At 45.9% G+C, this 14,278-nt stretch overlaps 1 protein-coding gene across 2 annotated transcripts in view; it reads left to right on the top strand.

Annotated features, from left to right (window-relative positions):
* Positions 1–8,700: 8,700 nt before the first annotated feature.
* LOC140417710 (tissue alpha-L-fucosidase-like) overlaps positions 8,701–14,278 on the top strand; it is a 30,539-nt gene continuing 24,961 nt past the window's right edge. The window contains exon 1 of one of the 2 annotated variants that reach the window (XM_072501227.1): positions 8,701–9,175. In XM_072501227.1, the coding sequence (XP_072357328.1) occupies positions 8,820–9,175 (356 nt within the window). In that variant the 5' untranslated portion in view covers positions 8,701–8,819. The remainder of the gene's footprint in view (positions 9,176–14,278) is intronic. The other variant, XM_072501228.1, reaches the window with a different exon arrangement.

The following is a 14,278-nucleotide window of genomic DNA, read 5'->3' as shown; positions in this document are numbered from 1 at the left end:
ATTCCAGCAGGAGACAGCTCAGGGCACAGAGCTCACAGCAAGCCACTCAGACATCCACCATGTGCTGAGTGCTCCTCCAAGATAGTGTTAGGAATCACTTATTCTCTGTTGATTGAAAATCTCAAAAATATTCTCATGAAAACACATCACTACCGACAGAATCTTTGTTCTCCAAGTAGGGTGATTTTGATAACACAATAAAATTCTCACATTTGTTCTACATTCCTCTTGAGCATACTTAAAATTTCTACTTTTTTTTTTGTTTTGTTTTTTTAAATTTAGTGTACCCAATTCATTTTTTTTTTCCAATTAAGGGGCAATTTAGTGTGGCCAATCCACCTAACTTGCTCATCTTTTGGGTTGTGGGGGTGAAACCCACGCAAACACGGAGAGAATGTGCAAACTCCACACGCACAGTGAGCCAGGGCCGGGATCCAACCTAGGACCTCGGCGTCGTGAGGCAGCAATGCTAACCACTGCACCACCGTGTTGCCCTTAAAATTTCTACTTTTACCTGGTGTCATTGAGTGCCCATAAATCCAAATTTAACTTTATATCAAGTAATTTAGACACATATGTTTCTGGGCAATTTAAAAACAAGTCATTTGCCTGCTGAAATACTTAACTTTTCTGCTCCAATTTCGTTCCCCATATCCTTTTATTTTCCTTCAAAACCAATTTCAATACCGTTATTTAACCGAGTTTAAAAGAAATCTTAACAGTTCACTTTTAATTTGTTTTGAAAAGTTCAAATTGGGTCGCCGTTGAATTGCAAGCTTATGATCTGGCCTTGACTCAGAACTGAATTAAAGAATATTTTAACATAAGCTTGATTTCATCTACAATTTAATTAATTCTGTACTTGATCAATTTTGTTTTGACATTTGGCACTGTTTCGACCCTTCCTTGTCTGGGTATGTTCGCGCAGAGCTTTCACCACCAGTTGAAAAGGGGCTATGTGTACCAAGGGGTAGAGACCGGCTGCCTCTCCCTCAAAGTCATAATCATTGGTATTTCTGGGAGGAATCATTCAGCTGCGGTGACCCCAAGGAGAACTGCATCACTAGATATTCCTGAAAGGGCTTGTTTGTGTTTTCTAGCCCTTTTTTAAAATTGCACAGTAGTGTTTGTCGGAATCCACCCTGTTTTTTAAATTTTATCAATTAGAATGATTTCAGAAAAGGGACAATCGCAGACATAAGTTCTACCTTTCCGGATTTAGCTTTTGCTGACTCTGACATGTCTATTTTTTTTCACTATTCCCAGTCAAAAGACCAAGCAGTATCTAACAGTGATAGAATGATTTATAGAAAAGGAAAGGTTGTGCGCATTTGGGGCTTCCCCTTCACAGGAAACCTCACCACTCTATCTCGTTTCTCTAGGCAGAGCAACTCACTCCCCCCACCACTCTAGAGAGGAGCAGTACGTCGCTCCCTTTGGGGTCTCACTTGTTTCTCTCGGCAGAGCATCTCACTCCTCACAATGTTCTAGGGAGGAACAATGTGTCGCTCCCTTTGGGGTCCCTCGAGATAATGCACTTCTCTCTACACACAGTCCCTTAATCTGGTCTGGTTTACTCTGAGTTTGGATCCACCCATCAGTTAGCAAAGCTACACGCCAGCACCCAGTCAGGAGTCCTGTTGTTACGCATAGTGTGAGTAACCATTCCCTGCTACCAAACTGTTGTGGAGAAAAGTACAGCTATTCGACCCGAGTGACTTCACTCATCCACTCATGAGAAACCAGATGAAGACTCTTGGAGTGAAGGATCCAGTTTATTCTAGCTGTAGCAAAGGCCTCTGGCATTCCAAGTGGGACACCAGAGAAGCTCAGATTTAATGATAGTACAGGCAATTATACTTCAAGATATCAATTCAAGAAATTACATATACCAATCATTTGTTTATAGTTATCGATGCCCAATAAGGATTATTGATAGATTACATCACACATAGTATATGAGAATAATTAACCAATCACATTTAGGGTCCACATACTTAATTATTTAAAAAAAAAAAAAAATTTAGAGTACCCAATTATTTTTCCAATTAAGGGGGAATTTAGCGTGGCCAATCCACCTAACTTGCACAGTGATCCAGGGCCAGGATTCGAACACGGGTCCTCAGCGGCGGAGGCAGCAATGCTAACCACTGTGCCACCGCGCTGCCCCGCATACTTAATTATACTATCCAATCATTATAAAGACATATATGTTGGTTTGTAATTGGTGGTATCGGTGGTCTGATATCTAGGATGTAGCCATCAATCACCTTCCCCATGCCGTTTTAATGTCTCCTCTCTGCCATTCATCTATCCTCACCGTTGTTACCAGCAGACAGATTGGAGTCACAGCAAATGGAACAGTGTCTCACATTGAGAAGCAAACCTCGAGACCTAATACCTGCAAATTCCACCCTGGAAACTGGCCTCTTTGGAGGCAAATTGTGCCCTTGTATTATTACACTTAGCAGTTTGTTTTTAACTGTGTAACTCTGTACCTTCTCCCAGTATATTGCAACTAAAGGTTTTCAACTGGCTTCAGTGTAAGATCTATCATCTAATGCTGCCCAAATAGCCCTCTTCAGGGTCTGTACTTGGAGTTCAGAAGAGTGTCATTGAAATGACAGAATACTGAGAGGCCTAGATCGAGTGAACGTGTAGAGGATGGGTGGGATTCTCCACTCACGCCCACACGGCTACCGGAGTATCCCGCCCGTGGTCAATAAACTTTTCCATTGTCGGCGTCCCGTCCATGGCGATCTTGCAGCAGGCGGGGTGGTAGAATTCAGCCAGCTGTTTCCACTACTAGGAGAAACTAGAACCCGAGGGTACAGCCTCAGACTGAAGGGATGATCGTTTAAAACAGAGAAAAGAAGGTATTTCTTCAATCAGCGGGTGGTGAATCTGTGGAACTCATTGCCGCAGAAGGCTGTGGAGGTAAAGTCACTGAGTGTGTTTAAGACAGCGATTGATAGGTTCTTGATTAATAAGGGGATCAGGGGTTATGGGGAGAGGGCAGGAGATTAAGGATGAGAAACATGTCAGCCATGATTGAATGGCAGAGTAGACTCGATGGGCTGAGTGGCCTAATTCTAATTCTATGTCTTATAGTCTAAATGTGGAAAGTCGAATCATTTTGCTAAATGCTGCAGATGGAAACCACAACAACCTTCCTCTGCCATCAATGGCCACAGCAGCCGGTCAGTCCTCCAGGGGTAGGAGGGTCAGCAAGGTGAATGAACTGGAGACAAAGCAGCAAAACCACAGATCCTCCTACAGCACTCTATTGGAAGAACATAAAATAAGAATTAGGAGCAGGAGTGGGAAATTCAGCCCCTCGAGCCCGTTCCGCCATTCAATACGATCATGGCTGATCTCATCTCGGCTTCAACTCCACTTTCCTGTCCGTGCTCCATAATCCTTCATCCCATTACAAAGTAAAAATCTGTCTATCTCTCTTTACATTTACTCAGTGTCCCAGTATCCACTGCACTCTGGGGTAGTGAATTCCACAAATTCATGACCCTTTGAGAGAAGTAATTTATTATCATCTCTGTTTTAAATCTGCTGCCCCTTATCCTACAACTATGACTTCTTAATCTAGATTGCCGCACAAGAGGAAGCATCTGTTCTAGGTCTACTTTGTCAATACCTTTTATCATCTTACATACCTCAATTAAATCTCCTCTTATTCTTCTAAGCTTGATAGAGTATAGGCCTAAACTGTTCAAGCCTTTTTAAAAGACAAACCCTTCATCTCTGGAATCAATCTAGTGAACCACCTCTGAATGGCCTCTATTGCCACTACATCCTTCCTCAAATAAGGGGACTAAAACTGTACACTGTACTCCAGGTGCAGTCACACCAATGTCGTCTACTGTTGCAACAACACTTCCTTACTTATATACTCTATTCCTTTAGAGTGTCAACACTGTTGTAGAAAGGGTGAGACCTTCACCACTCTCAACATGATTTGTAGCAACACAAGACTGAAGGTATAGATTGACACTGGAGCAAAGGGTAATGTATTGTCCAACCGAATGCCACGGGAACTAGACCGATATGCAGCACCAGACTCTATTAACCAAGTGGACCTCATGGCTTATGGCGGACAAGCAATCCGCAACCAAAGTTATAGCCAGTCTCCACTGCACACAGGGCAACTTCAAGTTTCTATACAATTGACCAGAACGTAAGGTCACCATAAGGTCTTTGTGACAGCATTACATTGGGCTCATTCTACTTGGTCCAGAAATACATGCTTAACAACACCAGGACGCAGAAATGCTAGGATACGAAGACCTCTTCAACTGTGACACCACTGGTAAGCTATCAGTGGTTTACCACATGAGACATGATGATTCGGTACCACCAACAGTTTGTGCTCCGAGCAGAGTATCAGTAGCCATGAAACAGAAAGTCATTAAGGAGCTGCATCGGATGATAACAATAGGTGTCATAATTCCTGTAGATGAGGCCACAGAATGGGTTTCAGCATTGGTGGCCACAGTAAAGAAAGATGGCATGGTCAGGATATGCATTGGAAAGTGCACTTGAACAAGGCACTGCTCAGATCTCATCACCCTTTGAAGACAATGGAACAGGTAATAGCAGACATACCAAATGTTAAGGTGCTCAGCATCCTCGATGCAAAATGCGGGTTCTGCCAGATCCCATTAGATGAAGAATCTTTGAAACTAACCACATTCATACCTTTGGTATCATTTGCTTCATATGCCCGGTGTGATCTCAACTGGCTGCGAGATCTTCCAGCAGTGCATGGAGCAACTCTTTACAGGCTGACCTTGCAAAATCATTGTTGATGACATCCTGGTTTTGGGTTGTACTATGCAAGAACATGATGCACAGCAGAAGCCTCCCAGCATGGTCTTTGCGCAGTCTGCATCCAGAATGACAGACAATATCCTTTTCTTCAAGGCCCTCACTGACACTGAGACTTCTTATGCACAGATTGAAAAGGAATTCTTTGACTTCGTCTTCGCCTATCAGAAATGTTATGACTTTATATATCGCCACCCTACAACTGTTGAAATGGATCATCAGCCACTCATAACTATCTTAAAAACGTCTTTTTACGTTGTGTCTGCATGGCTGCAATGCAAGATGCTACATCTACAATCTCAATATTATCTACAAATGTGGGAAGGACCTATACTTGACTGATGTCCTCTCCAGAGCTTTCCTACCCCCTACAGACGAGGCAGATCTTGAGGAGAGCATAGATATCATGACAATAGAAGTGTTGTCCTCTTGTACAATCCAAGAGCTCAAAGACGCTTTAAAAGCAGACATCATATGTAAACAACTGCATAACATTATCATGAGTGGCTGGTCAGAGTCCTCAAGGGAGCTTCCCCATGAGCCGTGCACATTCTTCACTCTCAGGGATGAACTCACCGCAAAAGATGTACTGATGCCGTATGGCCAGTGAGTCATCATCTCTAATTCTCTTCAGAGGTACGACACCCAACAACTTCATCATGGGCACCCTGGGTTGGAAGTAATCAGATACAGGGTCAAGGAGTCACTGTACTTGCCCTCCAAGTATGCAGGCATGGAAAGGGAAGTTTCCAGATGTGCACAATGTAACGTCATGAAGCCGCATCAAGCAAAAGAACCGCAGTGTTTACATGACTCCCAGATCTCCCATGGTCATTCACAGCAGCTGACATCTTCGAATGGAATGGTAAACAAAGTTTAGTCTTAGTTGATTTGTATTCCAGGTGGTTTGCACTCAACTACCTGCCAAACATGACAAATACCAGTCATCATCAAGCTCATTTGCCACATATGGCACCCCGCAGAGACTCACGACAGACGACATTCACCAATTCATCTCCACAGAAAGTCAAAACTTTACACACACATGGGACTTTGAGCAAATGAGTAGCCCCCTATACCCACAGTCAAACGGTCTGACATAACGGGCAGAATGCCCAGTTAAGCATCTTCTAGAGAAATGTGCACAGGTTCGCACAGGTTACTCTGCTGCACTTCTCAGCTTGTGAAGTCTACAATGACAGGGCCTGCTCTCATCAGCACAATGACTCTTTTCCAGGCGCACCAGGACCACGATCCCTATTGCTAAGGGTCTGCTACTGCCCAAACTTGAAACTAACATAAATGATGTCCTCACGCAAAACTGATTGAGAAGCAAAATGCAATAAGATCAAGATGCCCACAGACATGGCCCTCTAACGGTGGTGGAGGAGACGTGATGAGCTATGCACCAGCTGCAACTGCTTAATCAGTGCCTCACCATATGTAAATATTACGTATTGTTAGCCTGTTTAAATTCCATGTTACGAAATGGTCTGCATACAGTTTTCATGCATGTACACTGTTACATCGCATGCTACTGGTTGTCCAAAATAAACGGGGAAGGTGCAAACTGAGTGGTCACACGATGATGCGGCTACAAATGGGTCACGTGGGCAAGTACAGGAGTTCTCCCTGGGAGCACGGGTAGAGTACAATCATGAAGTAGCTGCTTAGTGAAAAAACTGCTGTTTGTTACAAGTCCTGTTGTCAGTGTTTCGGGAACCCTGCATATTTACAATGATGGTGGGAAATAATATGACAAAGGATAGAATTGCTTAAAAGGGTAAAGTGATGTTTTCAGTGTAACGTACTCTCCATGTAATTTATTTTTCAGAAATTATTTTTCCCAAAGAAAATACACACAAAATGTTGTATCTGTAAAACCTCAAGATACTTCACATCAACTTCGACCAGTATATTAATCAAAGTTTTACCCAGGTGCCCTTAGCTGAGAGATGAGCAAACGACAAAATACATGTATAAATTCAGCAAACTTTGTTAAATAACAATAGTATTAACCCTTAAATTAACCCACAGAAAATGCAAGAGATCCCAAGATTCGGTTATATTATTCGCAAAGATGGCTTGGTTGAACTCTCGGCCTGATTCTCTGAGTCTCTCTGGTCTGTCATCATGAAGGTGAGTCTCACATGCTGTTTCCTCCTTCCTTCCTTCTCTGGTCAGTCATCTTGATTTCCACTGCATGGGGTCTTCACTGCTGACGTGCCTTAGGTGCCTGTTTTTATCCCCCGTCCCTTTGCGCCCTTTTGGCATTTCCTCTGACGTTCTGCCAATGATGCCTCAGCAGGTGGTCTCAGCACCCAATGGTCCAGTTGATGACCAGGTGTTCGATTTCCGTGGTGTGGGCTGCACAGAACCAGTTGTCATATAAGGTAAGGGCAGGAATTCTGGGTGGCAGAAAATCTGGCCCAATCTGGGCTACTGACAACAGACCTGTGCATATCAATAGGGTGCGACGGGGGATAGGTGATTGACGGGGCAGGTCCAGAAATGTACGGGCAGCTTGTCTGTTGGTTGTGTATTTTACTTTGGTCGTGTGTGAATTCCAACAGCCTGCCTGAGATTTGACTGCTGTAGGATTTTAAAATGACCAATTTTAAAATTTAGGATATCCAATTTAATCCGCCTTAAAACTAGGCCCTGTTTGATTACCACAAAAGCTTCCCCACATATTTATCTGTATCACAGTATAGTGTTCACCATGCAAAATCATTTTTTAAAAAAATTTTTGAGTACACAATTCATTTTTTCAAATTAAGGGGCAATTTAGCGTGTTCAATCCACCTACTTTGCACATCTTTGGGTTGTGGGGGAGAAACCCACGCAAACACAGGGAGAATGTGCAAACTCCACATGGACAGTGACCCAGAGCCGGGATCGAACCTGGGACCTCGGCGCCGTGAGACTGCAGTGCTACCACTGCGCCACCATGCGAGATCATAATCAGATATCGTGACTTTGTTGGCAGTTACACTTCTTTGTCATTGTGCATTGAGGAGTTAATGTGCAACAGAATATGGGATCAGGAGTAGGTCAATCAGTCCCCTGAGCCTGCTCCACCTAACAATAAGTTGATGGTTCACGGGAGAACTGCAATCATCTACATTGCTCTAAATCTCAATGTCATAAAGAAAAATCTGCATCATAACCATCATTCCTGAAACAGAAGGTTCCTTCATTGCTGAAGACCAACGCTGGTTTTCCGTTTCTGTGAACGTATTTTTTTACATAATGGCATCAGTAGAAATCACAAGTCAAAAGCCCTCAGTGCTGGGACTGAAATGCAAGAATGATCGGTAGTAAGGGGTGTAGCGCAACATTTACTCACTCAAGTCGAGAAGAGATGAAATCAATCGAGGCTTTATTAAGCAAGACTTGTTCCCCAGCAGTTCAGTTACAGAATGCGGCTGCTGGGAGAACTCGAGCTCTTATACTCCGCCTTCAGGGCGGAGCCAGAAGGCGGCAGATCCAACCAGGACCCAGGACCTGTCAGCCAATAGCCTCTCGGCTTCACAGGTACCGTATTACCCCTAATACGTACCACCACAAGGGGGTAAATGTCTCCGGAGCAGGGTGAAGTTTCTGATAAAATGGGGGGGGGGGGGGGTATGAAGCACACAACATAATTATTTACATCACGCTGAAATCAGCAGGGTGTAACTTAACAGTGATATCATTTATGTTGAGAATATGAGATTCCCCCTCGCCGAGGAAGGCATTACCACTTTAAGGCTAATTTACGTCTGACGATCATAATTCGTTACAAACATTCAACGACGATAACAATCGCCGCCAGAATACTTGCGAGTATGGGGATGGGTGTTACACTCGGAGTTTGCAAATAAACAACGGAAATTCTACTCATTAAAACCGCAACATTTTCTGGAACAAGGGTGGCCTTTAGAGGGTAATAACCCGGCAGACGTTTCCGCATAAGCTCTCACAAGTTGCCGATCATGGGGTGGAGGAGTTTTGTCAGCTGTGTTTGTGTAACTGGGATTTTATGGCCCGGGGTTGCTCCGGATCGCCGTTACCAGCCGGACTGGAAGAGTCTGGACAGCAGACCCCTGCCCTCCTGGTACGACGAGGGTAAATTTGGAATTTTCATCCACTGGGGTGTCTTTTCCGTGCCCAGCTTCGGCAACGAGTGGTTCTGGTGGAACTGGAGAGCCTTGCATCAACTCCAATATGTGGACTTTATGAAAAAGAACTACCCAGCGGGGTTCACCTACAGCGAGTTCGCCCCACAATTTACCGCAGAGTTCTTCGATCCGGATCAGTGGGCAGAGGTGCTCCGGAGATCCGGAGCCAGGTACAAATGCACAACTTCCCAAACCCGGGAAATGTTATACATCTGGGCCAAAGTTAAGATTTACTGAGCGGTGTTGTAAATAGAGCCGATAGACATCAAAATTAGTCACAAATTTAAATCAAAAAGAGTGTTTGTCACTTTATTGACGGTGATGCTCGACATACTGTCAGTGTTTTAATTGTTCTGGATGTGGCTAATAGCCGCATAGACATTTTAATGCCGCTTTCAACACGGCTGCCAAACTGGTTGGTGGGGTATGTTAAGGTTTGATCACGTGATGCTCGGATCACATGACACTTCACAATGTATCCACATGATCACTTGACACAGACCAGGAGATATTACCCCTGCGGTTGATTATCTTTGCTCCTTTCCTGTCAGCTTCCCCTCACTGGTAATCCTCAGTGTGAATAGTGAAGCACATTCCATGAATTATTTCTTCAGACTTGGATCACAGTGGTGACAGAAGAAAAAACTGGACATTTGAATTGTAAGCAGAAAATGTTGAAAAGAGAAAAGCTGTTCTGGCAGAAATCAGTCAGCACTTCTGATCCCTGGTCCCAAAACAAATTTAATCTGAGTTGAAATCCATCCAATCCCTATGGTCAGTTCTCATTAACATAGAACTCCTAAAGTGCACTCGGAGGCCGATCGGGTCTGCACCGACCCTCTGAAAGAGCACCCTTGCTAGGCCCTCTCCCCTGCCCTATCCCCGCAACCCCACCTAACCTGCACATCGTTGGGCACTAAGGGGCCATTTAGCATGTCCAAACAACCTAACCACATTTTAGGAGTATCATTATTGGATTCAAGAGTATAATTTATCGATGGTGGAAGTGTGAGGTACATGAAAGTACTTTGCTAGAACCTAAGATTATTGCATCGGAATCTATTGCAGAGTTTTCAAAAATATAAATTAGAGTACCCAGTTCTTTATTTCCAATAAGGGGCAATTTAGCGTAGGCAATCCACCTACCAGGCACATTATTTTGGGTTGTGGGGGCGAGACCCACGCAGACATGGGGAGAATGTGCAAACACCACACGGACAGTGAGCCGCGTCAGGATCGAACCTGGGTCCTCGGTGCCGTGAGGGAGCAGTGCTAACCACTGCGTCACCATGCAGCCTTGCGGAGTTAAGAGTACTTTTCTTTGTAATCCATTGCATGTACCCATTATTTTTACAAGAACGTAAAAAAAATAGGTGCAGGAGTAGGCCATTCAGTCCTTTGAACAATTATTGATCTCACTCTTGAACATACTCAACCACTGAGCCTCCATAGCTGTTAGGGAACATCGCAGCTATCCAGCTACCATGTATTTCATACCCCAAGAATGACCAGACAACACACTGAATTCTCATTTAAGATCATTATCCAAGCTATAGTAAGGAAGCCTGTCACCATCATGTGGCTCACAGGTTTCCCAAACAGAGGAATACAAGGGCTATGATATTGTTAAGCTCAGTTACAGGTAATTTAGATATACAAATCATTCTGAAGTAATCAATACTTAATTCCAACTCAGTGAATCCCTGACCTGTTATCAGTTAATTCTGGAGTCGGGGTCAATTGTTCCTTGTGGAACAGGATACAACTGGGAGTTCCTGACTATCAGCTAATTATGGAGTTTGGTGTTCTATCACCATTCCTCCTTGTTCATTGTTCTGTGTGTTCCTGCTGGCTGGAATGACTTTAATCCCATCAGTCCTCCATTTTGGCCCTTGGTTTTACCCAAACTGGCCAAGTTGGTGTTGAGAATAGTCAGTCTTCCTAACAGTTTTCCCCCTGTTTCCTGTTTGCGAGGCGCCATCAGTATTTATTGGGGCGCAATTAGGGGAGTGAATTTGGCAGCTCTTCATTGGTGACAACACATCACGGTTACCCATAAAAGCATTAAGCCTGTGCCTGTGGTCATCCCTATTGTAAAAATCTCCAACCAGTTGGTCAGCCGATTCCCTTCGGATCCTGGCATAAAGATATCCCTGATGTGGAGATGCCGGTGTTGGACAGGGGTGAGCACAGTAAGAAGTTTTACAACACGAGGTTAAAGTCCAACAGGTTTGTTTCAAACACCAGCTTTCGGAGCACCTGAGGAAGGAGCACTGCTCCGAAAGCTAGTGTTTGAAACAAACCTATTGGACTTTAACCTGGTGTTGTAAGACTTCTTACTGGATAAAGATATCCCACCAGTGATGAATCCCAGATTGCCTTAATGGTAGATTAGATGGCTCGGTTCACTTCTATATGTCCTTTGTGGGTGTGCTCTTCAGAGATGACATTTTAGAGCGATTTTAGGAGCTTACCTAGCTACCTTTTCTGGGGGTTTCATCAGTAAACAATGAGCCGTCTCACCCAGTGCCAAACAAGTAACACAAGGTTTTCCCCAGCAGATGGAACTCACCCACAGTTAGAGAATCCATTACTTGAAGACAAAAGATATGATTACTAATGCTGATCAGGTCCCCAAAGATTATTTCCCTTTCACACCTGCCTGTACAGCTTTAAATATCCCGGCAATGGCAGGATATAAATGCTATAATTCTTTCGGGGCTCAAGGGTTCCACATACACACAATGTAATGTTCTGATTCTGTGCAGCAACCTCCGGTACTGCCAGATGTTAGGCCTCCTTGGTGGGTCAGGTATCGTCGTGACCCTGTTCAGCAGACCCAGCCTCCCAACTCTACACGCAATGATTCAAAGTTTCTTTAAAAATACCAATGGCGTGATTTTCTTGTGGGACTGCCATTATAAAGTTGCTCAGTCTGCATGAACCTCACAGTGTCGGTCAGTCTTGATGTATATTGAGGAAGTTTGGTTGGTATAGGAAAGTGACTGGTTCCTCACTGTCGGTTTTTAATGTTGGACTTAACCTTTCCCGAGATTTAATGGGCGGAGTATCACAATCTCTTCCCTTTGCCTGCGGCTCAGCTCACATGATTATCCCTTTGACAATTTGGTTAAGCGTCTGCAGAAGCTCCTCACCTCTTGTAAATCTAAAGTGGTTAAAGTATATTCTGTCCCATAAGCCCCATATTGTAGCCCTTTCCAACTTCTGTGGCTACCCAAGAGGAATAACTAACTATTCAACTCGGCTAGCGGCACCGAATTGTAATAATTACTTTGTATGACTTGTGCCACCACGGTTGGAGATGGCTACACTCACGACGACTTGGGGTACCTTTTGACTTTTAAAATTACTGATCTCGCTCCAAATCTGAATTGCCTATTGGTCCCTGACTTCCTTCCTGATCATGTGTCGCTGCTTGCTTAATTCTCTCACATATTCTCAGATCCTACTTCTGAGGTACCTCACATTGATCCCTCCGGAAATTACTCCTTCAGGCAATTGTACAACTCAAATGGTGTAAATCTGGTGCTCTGTTTTCGTGTGGCTACCCTGGTTTCCTCAATTACTTTTGCTATAATGTGCAGCAATGACAGATTGAAATATTCTATTGAATAGCACCACTATCCCAATCCCAATTCCACCCGCACGCGATTCTCCCCCCCCCCCCCCCCCCCCCTCTCCAACCGGCGCGGCGAGAATCACGGCGGGGCGCTGGGAGAATCGCCACTTGCAACGGGCGAGCGGCGATTCTCCGGCCCGGATGGGCCGAGCGGCCTGCCGAACACAACGGGTTCTCGCCGGCGCCGGCCACACCTGGTCGCTGCCGGCGGGAACAGCGCGGGAATGCTGGGGGGAGGGGAGGGGGGTTCCTGCACCGGGGGGAGGGGGGCCTCAAAAGGGGTCTGGCCCGTGATCGGTGCTCACTATTTTTCGTCGGAGTGAGTAACTCGAATAATAATGGGCGGGATTCTCCAACCCCCTGCCGGGTCGGAGAATCGCCGGGGGCTGGCGTGAATCCCGCCCCGCCGGTTGCTGAATTCTCCGGCACCGAATATTCGGCGGGGGTGGGAATCACGTCGCGCCGGTTGGCGGGTTACCCCCGGCGATTCTCCGGCCCGCGATGGGCCGAAGTCCAGCTGCTGGAATGCCTGTCCCGCCGGCGAGAATCAAACCACCTCTCTTACCGGCGGGACAAGGCGGCGCGGGCGGGCTCCGGGGTCCTGGGGGGGGCGCGGGGCGATCTGGCCCCGGGGGGTGCCCCACAGTGGCCTGGCCCACGATCGGGGCCCACCGATCCGCGGGCGGGCCTGTGCCGTGGGGGCACTCTTTTCCTTCCGCCTTCGCCATGGTCTCCACTATGGCGGAGGCGAAAGAGACCCCCTCCACTGCGCATGCGTGGGGATGCCGTGAGCGGCCGTCGAATCTCCCGCGCATGCGCCACACGGCAAAGTCATTTCCGCGCCAGCTGGCGGGGCACCAAAGGCCTTTCCAGCCGGCGGGGCGTAAATCACTCCGGCGTGGGCCTAGCCCCTTAAGGTGAGGGCTCGGCCCCTCAAGATGCGAAGAATTCCGCACCTTTGGGGCGGCGCGATGCCGGACTGATTCACGCCGTTTTTGGCGCTGGTTGGCGGACAGTGCGCCGATTGCGGAGAATCCCGCCCAATATGTCTCTCTGCAGTAGTCAAAGGCACTGTTACAATGTCCCTTATCTGGGTCCTGTTGCGCTGTGCTTTCACTGCTGTCTGTTGAGGCTATCCATACTAAGGGTGGGGGAGTAGTGGGTCCATTATATGGAGGTGGATGCCCCCCTTTTATTTTCAATTCGCCTTTTGTTCTTCGTACTCTGCTAAATCTCAATCAGTGTTAGTTTTTTCTGGGAAGAATCCGTCAGCTGTGGTAACCTGCATCACAGCTAGGGGAGCTGTTCCCATATACCTTTTAAAAAAACTTTTCGGGCAATTTAGTGTGGCCAATCCACCTACCCTGCACATCTTTGGGTTGTGGTGTGAGACCCATACAGTCACAGGGAGAATGTGCAAACTCCACACGGACAGTGATCTGGGGCAAGGATTGAATGCAGGTCTTCAGTGCCGTGAGACAGCAGTGATAACCACTGCTCTTCTGTGCTGCCCTGTCCCCAAATTCTTCTAAATAACCTTTGCTTATCTTGAGCTTGTACGACAGCACAGTGACTTACTGTGCAGAGGGCTGTCTGTTGGAGACCACCATGTTTTTGCATTTTCCCAAATATT

This window comes from Scyliorhinus torazame, chromosome 1 (assembly GCF_047496885.1).
Source record: "Scyliorhinus torazame isolate Kashiwa2021f chromosome 1, sScyTor2.1, whole genome shotgun sequence".
NCBI classification, from domain to species: Eukaryota; Metazoa; Chordata; class Chondrichthyes; order Carcharhiniformes; family Scyliorhinidae; genus Scyliorhinus; species Scyliorhinus torazame.
Note: the sequence above shows the minus strand (reverse complement) of the source record. Positions and strands in the feature narration are given on the sequence as shown.